The sequence below is a fragment of the Medicago truncatula genome, chromosome 8 (assembly GCF_003473485.1).
Source record: "Medicago truncatula cultivar Jemalong A17 chromosome 8, MtrunA17r5.0-ANR, whole genome shotgun sequence".
NCBI classification, from domain to species: Eukaryota; Viridiplantae; Streptophyta; class Magnoliopsida; order Fabales; family Fabaceae; genus Medicago; species Medicago truncatula.
Genome location: NC_053049.1, coordinates 42,701,676 through 42,713,445, shown reverse-complemented (window position 1 = coordinate 42,713,445; position 11,770 = coordinate 42,701,676). Strand labels below are relative to the sequence as shown.

Genomic DNA, 11,770 nt, shown 5'->3' with positions numbered 1-11,770 from the left:
GGACATCCGCAAAAAATACCCGTTTTTGGTAGGGTAAAACTCCGCTTTCCTGGGTTCGGACTTGGGTATGGATAATTATCCGCAAATTTATATGGGTATGGACACGGATATGGACACTGTACTCGATTGAAAATGTCAGATACTAGTTTGATATAATTTTTAATCCAGGAATAATTTAGACAATAGAAAAACTAGGGATGGCAATTGGACTTAAACTCTATGGGCACCCGCAAAAAATATCTGTTTTGGGTAGGGTAAAACCCCGCTTTCATGGGTCCGGGCTTGGGTATGGGTAATTACCCGCAAATTTATATGGGTATGGGCACGGATATAGACACTGTACTACCCAGCCCCGCCATCCACATATATGTATTTATATAATATTATAAATAAATTATTTATTTTTGGTGTACAATTAATTAATAAATTTAACTATTTAAGCCTAACCTTAAACCTAAAACAGATTAATAAAAACTTTAGCAACAATTTATTATGATTTTAACATGCAACTACAACTTTTTAACGTATAACTGATGTAAGGTATCCATTTTTTTTTTTTCAGGAATAATTTGGATGTTTTTTTTATTTGGTTAAATATTACGATTCATATTATTTCGTAAGTTGATTTAAAAAAATTTGGATCATAGTTTTATTTCAAATGTGGTGATTTTTATTATCTTTCCATGGCTAAAGTGCGGGTATGGGCACTTAAGTGCCCATAGGGTATGGGGAAGGGCGCTAAAGTTGTTGCCCACGAGGGTACGTGTAACACCCTGTTTTTCCAACGTAAAAATTTCATTTAATTAATCAGAGTAATTCACATAAACGGAATGTCACACTTCTTTTCTTAAAATCATAAACGGAATAATTAACTAATTATCCTTTAAAATTCAATAACATAATATTTAATACTTCGCAGCGGAATTTATTCGAACATCTAAAAATAATTTTGGCACGAAGGCCTCATCAAAGTATCTCATAAAAATCCAATTAACAACTTAATCATGTAAATTCATAAGCAATATGTAAGGAATAGAAAAGCATGCAACAAAGTTCTCATCCCGTTACGTATCAGAACACCTAAAGACACACATGAGAGATAATCCACTCACGAGAGCAATCTAACAGCAACTTAAACTCGATCACCTGCAAGTTACTCATACGAAGAGCGACATTTCTAAGCAGAAGGGGTGAGATTTTACAAAACAATAATATCAAGCATATAATTCATTAATTATATTTAACAACATAATTAACTTCATCTATTAGTAATAATAATCTTTTATGTAATGATTCTTAATAGCTCAATCAACTTCTAATTATCATTAACTTCATATTCATCACATTATAAACTTCATCATATAGCACATAATAACCAAATCATAACCAACATAGATCATCACATCATAAATATCATTTTAACACACAACGTAATCATCATCTCATAATAACTCAGACCACACAACATAATCATCGCTTAATAATAATAATCATATACAACACAACATAATAATCACTTAATAATAATATAAACAACACATATTCATCATCTTATAATAATACAACAACACATATTCATCATCTTATAATAATATAACAACAACATATTCATCATCTCATCATAATACAACAACACATATTCATCATCTTATAATAATATAACAACAACATATTCATCATCTCATCAAAATATAACAACACATATTTATCATCTCATAATAACTTAAACAACAACGATTAATAAATATTAATACTTCACTTAGTTCTTTATTAACAACTCATTGATAAATGACAACTTAACGACAACGACAACACAACTTCTTAATCATGCATGTGGTATCAACCAGGGCATCAAGCCCCCAACATATTGAGCGTAAATAGGCTCACAGAGCATCAAGCCCTCTCCCTTCACATATTATGTATAAATATACATTACAGAGCATCAAGCCCTCACCCAACGTAAATAAGTATGCAATGGACTCAACATCTTAACAACTTAACAACTTAGACATCTCTTATGACTCCAATAATTTGGATCAACATCTTACAACTTAAACAACTTAAACCAACATTAGCATCTTAATGATATTAATACATCACATCAGCAAGACAACACCATCAAATAATTTACAGCAAGTCAACATCAACAATAATCATCTAATACAACCATTACAACTTCATATCAACATCTTTCACAATATATAAATATTCTCACATTAATCATCAAAGTAAATCAACATCTTAAAACATCATATATACATATAACACTTCATCAATCATGGACAATATCGTATTCACAAACATATACATACGTATACTAATTCATCAATCATAAACAACATCATACTCATAAACATATACATTCATATAAAAATTCATCAATCATGAACAATATCGTATTCACAAACATATACATACATATACTAATTCATCAATCATATTCAATTATTCACTGTGACATACGTGCAGTATTTTGACCATAACTCAAGTTCTATAAATCTTTTTGAAGTCAAACCAACGACATTAGAAAACTAACATCCATACCTACAACTTTTGTGTTTATACCTAAGACCAATTCTTTACCAATCAATACCAGATTTCATTTCAAATTCGGACAAAGTTGTGATGAAATTCATAAAAATTCACTGTGACCTACGTGCAGTAATTTGACCATAACTCAAGTTCTATAAATCATTTTGAAGTCAAACCAACGGAATTAAAAAGCTAACATCCATACCTACAACTTCCGTGTTTATACCTAAGATCAATTCTGTACCAATCAATACCAGTTTTCATTTTAAATTCGGACAAAGTTGTGCTGAAATTCATAAAAATTCACTGTGCCTACGTGCAGTAATTTGACCATAACTCAAGTTCTATAAATCGTTTTGACGTCATACCAACGACATTAGAAAGCTAACATCCATACATACAACTTTCGTGTTTACACCTAAGACCAATTCTGTACCTATCAATACCAGATTTCATTTCAAATTCGGGGGAGAGATGAAAAGAAAAATCAGAAAAAGCAACCTATATTATTCAACTTCACTTTCATTCAAAATCATCACAATCATCACTTTTAAGCCTAATTCTCAAATTCTCAAAAACTAAACCCACAACATGTTAAATACAATTTTCAGAATCATAGACTCAAGATTATTGAATGTTAGTCCAACCCTTACCTTAAGAAATCGATTGCAAGGTTCTCTTCTCGTTCCTCCTCTTCTCTAGGTTTTCTCCCTTTTTCTCCAAAAACTGGTTGTACATGAAAAACTATTCTGACTTCTCACTTTTCTCTTTTTATAACCTTAACCTACCTATTTTCTCTTAACTCCATTTATTCTCTTAAACTCTTCTAAATTCCCAAATCAACCCCCAAAGTCTCAATATATATATATGACTAATACCTCAAATTCGTCCTTGAATTTTGAAAAATCGGCCAATTTCGTCCCTGAATTTTGCGAAATATCAAATTAATCCCTGAATTTACAAAATTTCAATCAAATCAGTCCCTCCGTTAAGTTGGTCTGTTAACGGAGGTGACGTGTAACGTTAACCTCTGACAAAGCTTACCACGTCAGATGCCACGCAAGCAGGGACCAAACTGATTGATTTACACAAAATTTTCAAGGACCAAATTGATGGATTTTCAGAAAATTGGCAACGGCTATTTCTCTTCTCTGTGAGTAACGGCTCTTTCTCCTCTTCCTCATTAAGGGCTATTTCTTCCCCAAATATATAAATTTGGAACCCTACTGTTATAATTCATTACATAGAGTTCAAAATCCCCAAAAATTCTTCCATGAATTGATGTCAAATTTCTTCCCCAATTCAAAAAACTTAGAACCCTAATTTTTTTGATTAAATTCGAAATTCATAAATCAAGTGGTCTGCCTTGTAGATTCGGTGTTCATAATTGATGGGTGGTGCGCGAATGGGCAAAAACAACTACAACAACTGGTATTCATCTTCAAGCTCTATGTACAATGATGATGTGAGAGAGCTTCAATGTTGGTGTCCTAGAATTTGTGTTGTAAGAATAGCAAACACTGTCAATAATCCAGGAAGACCTTTCTATGCTTGCCCTCTACATAAGGTTTGTTTAACAATGGTTATTTGATGTATGAATGTTTTGTTTAAATTATACTGATTTTGCCTTTTGCCTTGCATATCCATCATTTTGATCCTCAAATTAGTGAAAATACCATCAAATAGGTCCTTGAATTTTCACAACAGATATCACTGTGATCCTTGGTGCATACATTTGCTGAACAAAGTAAAAAGTAAAAGACATACACTTTGATTATAAAAAGACACACATTTGCATACCATCATAAGTCATATATTTGATGTTCATAAGTCACTACATAGCAAAAAAAAATAACATTACATAGCCATCAAGTCATCAAATCATTTGATGTTCTTAAGTGATTACATATCCAAAAAAGCATAAACTAAACAAGTCCAAAAAACATTAATTAAACTAGTCCAAAAGCATAATTTAAACAAGTATCAATGCTTTGGAAATCCTGGAGTTGGGATAAACTCCATGTATTGGCGTTGAGTAGAAGCGGATTTTGGATTTGGAACTCTAATAACTCCAAGAGCAGTTGGATTTTGTGGAGCAGGACCCCTCAGTGGTGTTTGTTTATGTATGTCATTTGAAATCACTGGTCCTCTCATGCCATATCTCCTTGTACTCATTCTCTACAAATAAAATCAATCATATCAGCCCTTAAATTATAACAAAATCCATCAAATTAGTCCTCAAATTATGCTAGTAAGTCTCAAATCGATCCATATTTTAGAGGGGTATAATTGGAAACCGGAAAAATTATACTGAAAAGTTAAGTATCGAATTTTTATCATTTCCATCAATTTAGTCCTTGTACACGTGGCTGCCTTGTTGACACGTGTACAAGACAACACAGCATGCAAGGGACACGTCATCACCACTAACGGAGCTTTTGGATGGAGGGACCATTTTGATGGACGTCTGTAAAATTCAGGGACTAATTTGATATTTCGCAAAATTCATGGACGTATTTGGCCGATTTTTTAAAATTCAAGGACGAACTTGAGGTATTAGTCATACATATATATATAATACTTCTACACCAAATAACAAATATATTTCTATAACAAAAATATTTATACACTAGATAATATAATATAATATAATATATTTCTACACCAAATAACATATATATTATACTAACAAATAACATAATATCTCTACACCAAATAATATATATTATAATATAATATGCTACTAAAACACAAACCTATAACACAAAAATAACACACATCATCATAATAAATCAAATAAATTATTCAGAAAGACTCTAAACTCAATAAAATAATCAAATAAAACAAATAATTCAAAGAGGGCATTACAGTATGACCACGGATACGAGCATTTTTTACAAACGCGGTTATGGAGATGGATACTATAGTACCATACTCATTGAGTACCCATTGCCATCCCTAATAAAAAACTATCAATGCTCTCAAAAAAAAAAAAAAAAACTATCAAAAACTAAATTAAATCTTCAGTCTAAATTAAATCATCTCATTGAAAATGTAAGATTTGTTTGTTCGGATAAAAAAATGCCATGTAAATGGAGAGAATAGAGATAGTGAAGAAGAAAAAAATCTATAATTTTTTTTTATATGAACTAACTTTTTATAATAGTAAATATAAATATGTTAATTCCTTCGTGGGATATAGCACAATTCTTTGTTCCTTGCTTACGAACATTTTTTTTGAGAGACGTTGGTACATTCTTTATACCCATAAACAAATGTACCAACGTCTCTCAAAAAAATGCACCAAAGTTGGATCTGAAGAGCTACAAAACTTTTATAAAAACAAAAAAGAGTATAAAAAACTAACTTTTTATAATAGTAAATATAAATATGTTAATTCTTATCTATCAGGTATAATTAATAATTAACGCCGTTGTTCCTTGCTTAATTAGTTAATGCATATAACTTTTTAAGTTTAAAAAAAAGAAGAGTTTCAAATCTATATTTTTCTTTTGAGGTATAACATATACCTAATGGAAAGAAAACCATAGTTCAAAAACGAGAGAAAGACCAAAACAACCTAAGGAAAAGAGTATATCTAGTACGGTGTGTTTTTTATTTTCTATCTATTTGTTTTGATTTCCCGTTTTTGAGCGGTGTGTTTTTGATTTTTTGTCTTAGTACGATGTTTATTTGATTCAGATTGAAAGATTAACTTTGACCAAATGCATATCCGATCAATGACATAGATTTGGCGTCGTCAACGTTGCAGATCCGGAGACATAAGTATTCCGGAGACTTGAATATAGTCATGTTAGTAGGCATAGATACTTTGCCGTTTTATGCTATGAACATGGATGCAGTGGCGGATCTTGGTGGGGACCTGCAGGTGCCACTGCATCCCCTAACTTTACTATAATTATCATATTATGCATGATAATTCAAACGGAGCATTGTTGTTGCAGTGGATTGGTGAGTTTCAAAACCCCCCAGCTTGCGTGGGTTCGATCCTCGTTAGCTGTTTTTTTTATATTTTCAATTGTATTATTAATACTTTACTAAAAAAAAGAGGTCCTAATGGGAATCAAACCACCGTTCCCTATAGTTGTTCCAGGAAAATAAACCACTACGCTAATTCATTATTTCATTAATATTTTAAAACTGATATATATATATTCTAAAAATATTTGGCAGCCACTGCATGGATGTTGAGTTTGTTCACAGATTCATCTTTTTTCGTTTTTAGTGAAGTTGAATTTATATTGTATCGATATACTCTATCAATTTGAATGAATGAATATCGTTTATTTTTATATAAAAAAAAAAAGAGTATATCTATTTTACAACATCAATCAATTAAAATCAATATTCTTGACACATCAGCACAAGTGAATTAAAATGGATATACTCTCCAACAATTAATAACCATTTTTCTCTTTATCAAAAATGGTTATTAATTGATTAACATATCGATTCTATTCTTCTGTTTATGGAGGAGAAATAAATTGACGACGGAGGTCAAAATATAGAAAACTATTCAGGGCGTGATATGACTACAACAATAGAAAAATAAATTGTTAAAAATATGTATATAAAAATATTTCCATTTTAGATTTGCCATAGATCGGGACACATCACGCCCTGCATCATATTTTCATACTAGAATCATATAAAGATCAATTTCATTTTCACACACAATTGAAAATCAAAAAAATTTAAAATGCTTATTTCATTTTCACACACAATAAAAAATCATAAAATTTGTCTCAACGAGCTTACCTCATTTGGTAAGGGATAATGCACAATATGTGCATGGATCAGGGTTCGAATCCCGAACACCCACTTATTTATCTTTAAGGTGGATTTCTCTAACCACTAAACTACTTGACAAAAAAAAATAATCATAAAATTTTAACATGCTTATATTTCATTTAACAATAATAACAAAAAAGCGTATATGACACTGACAGCTTTAAAATTTTTTTTTCGAGGAAAGCTTTAAAGAATCGTTAGGTTTCTAGTAAAAAAATAATAAATTAAAATTTTTGGTTCTCAAGTTTTCACATTATCTCCCTAAAAAAAATGTTTTCACATTATTGCAATTTTGGTCGTACCTGATTTTTTACCTTATAAATGGTGATTTTTGGACTAAAAAGTGGCAATAACAATTCATTTATTTATTATTTAAGGGTCTTGTAATATGATGCGAGGAATCGTTTGTTGAATTCAAAAAAGAAAAGGATGTGACTTTTTTTTTTACGACAACTAATAACAAAAAAATTAAAAAATATATAGTTGGGATTCCGCCGAGTACACACGTCGCAGTCGTTTAACAAAATTTTCTTATGCCCTAATCGACACTTTTCCTTTTCTATTCTCAGAAAGAAATTGTTGACCCGTACGAGACACACTTAAGGTGGCATTTAGGGTGGGAATGAGAAATATTTTTCCACCATGGGAAACACAAGATCAATGGTTAGATTGTACACTTCTATTAAATCTTATCATGCTCTCTCACACCTAATTCTAATGGTTTCTCATTCCAAACTTTTCTCATCTTCCTCCCACCTACCTATGTCCTGTACGGCCCATCTCCATCTGCATCTAAATAAAATTTGAGCTAGCTTCATCTCTTTGAAATGACTTCTTCTTTTTAATCACTAATGGAAGCTTTGAGCAAGCTTAGATCTAAAATAAATAAAAATTAGATCTGGATATTTTTTATAAATATACCTGAAAAAACGTAAAATAGGTAAGAACTTTTTATAGTTTGTTGCTTTCCTTTTGTTCCAAATTATTAAAATATTTTTTTATGCTGTGATGCAAACTTTTAAAGAAATCATACTAACAACATAATCACATGCCTCAGAGATTAACAACAAGCATATTGACGGAGAGTGTGTGAAAGCCTTCCAATTAAATGAAGAATTCTTTGAGTTAGTTTTAGATTTTTAGAATTGTGAGAAATTTTGTAGTGATTGGTTTGAAAGGATTTTCAAGAATATGCTTTATGTGAATGTTGTTCTTTCCAGATTAATAACATCCCAATATCATTAGCTGGTTTCATTTTCCAAATCTAATTTCTTTTCCATTTCTAGACATATTTCCTTTTTCAAGATTTGATTTTGTTTATTTGAGTTGTTTGATTTTAATTTGGTTTCTGAATTATAGGTGATGAAGTTTTTTATTTCTGTAATTGTTGAATTTTAATTTTGTGAGTTGAAGATTGAATGTGAAATGACATTGAACGAGAGAGACGGTGTTAGAAGATAATGGAAAAATAATCTAGTATTGACGGTACACAATAAGACAATTGATCTAAGAGTTAGCATTAACTTTCCATGGTGGGAAATTCTTACCCATTTCCACCTTAAATGCCACCCACACGTAAACGAAAAATAACTAAACATGTAAATATTAACAGTTGTTTGAGATTTTCAATTTTGCCCTCTCCTTATTTATATATTACCACACTAGTACACTACCAATGAATAATAAGTGGGTTTTGATGTTGGTCAAATTTCGTTAAAGTGCAGGTTGCACTACGTAGCCATGTTCTGTTTTTTTTTTTTTAGATGTTCTTTTCTTCTTGGAATGTCATTAATCAACATAAATAATAATATTAATATTTTGGTTAAAAACGGGATGCGCTGCCTCTTTCAAGCGTCCCCTTGCACTACACACGTTAGGATTAGTCTTTCATTCATTTCAAATTTTAATTTCCCACAATTCTGCATTCCCTTGCCAAATTGCTACTTTATATCTTGCACTAAAACACATATGTAAAGAAACAATTTTATTTGCCCCTTTAATACAATTACAACTCAATGAATATGGGCATTAACTTTTTTTTTTTTTAAGGAAAATATGGGCATTAACTGAAAAGCAAAAATAAAGAAACAACATTTATTACATTTATTTTACGAAAATTAGTTTATTACCACGTGAATAAATTTGGGAATGATTTTAGACATTAGCTCCTATAAATAGATAAACTCTCTCGCACTCATTCTCACATCACCAACATCATTTCCTCTCACTTTCTTTCAAAGTTGTTTTCTCTTACATAAAAAAATGACCAAAGCACTAGCATTTTTGCTACTCTTATTACAACTAACCTCTTTCAGTGCATTTGCTGAAGACACTTCTGATACATTTAATGACATTTTCGATTTTGATGCTGATGACGACGCTCTCAATGCATTTTCTAAAGAGTTTGAAACTCTTCACAAACCATCACATGCTCATTCCTTAAACCACCAATCTCCCGCGTCTTCCCCTCACCACCACTTTCACTCACCATCACCAGCTCCCTCCCGTCACCACCAATCTCTTCCTCCTTCCCTCCACCAACAACCACATGCTCCTTCTCCCCACCATCACTCACCATCACCTGCTCCTTCTCTTCCCCACCAATCTCCCGCTGCCTCCCCTCACCACCAATTTCCCGCTCCTTCTCCTCACCATCACCTTCTCCCTCTCCTCGCCACCAATCTTCCGCTCCGTCCCCTCACCACCAATCTCCCGCTCCCTCCCCTCACCACCAATCTACCATTGTACCTGCAAAACCCCCAACCCATCACCACCCTCCCGCTCACTCGCCATCGCCATTGCGTCCCACTCCTGTCCCTAGAAGTGTCATGGTTGTTCGAGGTGTTGTTTATGTCAAATCTTGCAACTATAGTGGTTTTGACACCCTCAAGAAAGCTACACCGCTTCTTGGTTTGTTTCTTGGCTTTATACTTAAACAACATTAATTCATACATATGTACTTTTATATCTTTGTCTTTTATATTTTACGTAGTGGTTATTTTTTGTAAAATTATATACATTATTTGTTTTTTGTTAAATAGTATATACATTATTTGTTTGTCCTTTTTCATTGGTATGTCAAACTTATGCATCTTTTGTTTTGAAATTGAAGGTCCCGTTGTGAAGCTCCAATGCAACAACACCAAGTACAAATTGGATGAGACTGATAAAGACGGACACTTTTCTCTTGTAGGCCCAAAGATCATTACCATTTATACCGCTAAGCAGTGCGACGTTGTTTTGGTCAGTGCACCACATGGCCTAAAACCCTCAAATCTCCATAATGGTATCACTGGTGTTATTCTTAGGCCAAAGAGACGATTTGTATCTAAGGGTGTTCCCTTCATTCTCTTCGGAACACAGCCACTTGCTTTTGAGCCCAGCTGCCCTCATTAAGAAAATAATAATTTAAAAATTCTGAGCTGCATTTTAGTGTTTAAGTTTTTATTTTCGCTTTCATGTTAAAATAAAGTGTTAAGAGCTCAAACTATCGATTTTAAAAAGAAAAAAAAGAAAGAGAGCTTGATACATTATCTGTGATCGATGGTTCTTGTAATAATTGAGTATTAAAATAATGTTGTTTATCACCTTTATTTAATTAGTTTATTGCAATGATATGTTTATCCTTTTTATCATGAAAATTGTCACATTTTTCGACATAGTAAGTTCTAAATTTCTGCACTTATGAATTCACACTATCTTGTATATATATGGGCATCGTACCCAGTAACATATGGATACAAGTAAACAAATACGACAATTCTCTAAAAATAAGATTACTTTGGAAGTGTCGTTAAAAACATAGTATAAACAAAGCTCAGTCTGTTGATTAAAAGAAACAAAGCTAAAATAGGAAATGTTCGTTCAAATTAAACTGTTCTTATAAATTACATACCCAAATAATTTTTCCAAGGATATTTATTTTTACAGAAGATGTAAAATAGTTCGTCCACTTGCATTCATCCAATGAGCATCTTGAAGTTAGTTGCATGACATTATATATATATCGATGGTTTTTTATAAAATTATTTTGCATTGCAAGTGCATTTCAATTGAACTCCATTATCATTAAATAAATCACTACATTTTACTTTAGTTTTAAGAATCTCATATGAAAACACAAAGATTTCTCAATTTGGCTCCCTATATGCTCAAAATTTGTCAAAATACACTAACGAAAACTTATGATAAAATGCAGCATTTTAGAAGAGGATTGAGCAATCATCTAAAATAATTGCAGTTTTTTTTTATATTAAAACTTGTAAGATATCTCCTAAAGATTCAAATTAAAAATCAACACGCCTGACCACACAAAAGCCCCACAGTCAAACTCCAACCACAACTAATTGCATTTTAGCTTAAATAGTACATTTTTAATCTCTCTATTTAAAAACTATGAAATTTTGGTCCCTTATTTTAAAGAAAC

General features: G+C 31.7%; 1 protein-coding gene across 1 annotated transcript; it reads left to right on the top strand.

Moving 5' to 3' along the window:
• The first annotated feature begins 9,606 nt into the window (after positions 1 to 9,606).
• On the top strand, positions 9,607 to 10,740 carry LOC11439955 (non-classical arabinogalactan protein 30). Its single transcript, XM_024773128.1, has 3 exons — positions 9,607 to 9,746; positions 9,842 to 10,254; positions 10,457 to 10,740. The coding sequence occupies exons 1-3, from the start codon at positions 9,607 to 9,609 to the stop codon at positions 10,738 to 10,740; spliced, it is 837 nt and encodes a 278-aa protein (XP_024628896.1).
• The last annotated feature ends 1,030 nt before the right edge of the window (positions 10,741 to 11,770 follow it).

What these genes read in the sequence shown, in the direction of transcription:
- LOC11439955 (XM_024773128.1), top strand. Translation starts at nt 9,607, where the DNA reads ATGACCAAAGCACTAGCATTTTTGCTACTCTTATTACAACTAACCTCT. An exon ending in CTCAATGCATTTTCTAAAGA is followed by an intron (nt 9,747 to 9,841) that starts GTTTGAAACTCT and finishes CACCATCACCAG; the next exon opens with CTCCCTCCCGTCACCACCAA. An exon ending in GAAAGCTACACCGCTTCTTG is followed by an intron (nt 10,255 to 10,456) that starts GTTTGTTTCTTG and finishes TTGAAATTGAAG; the next exon opens with GTCCCGTTGTGAAGCTCCAA.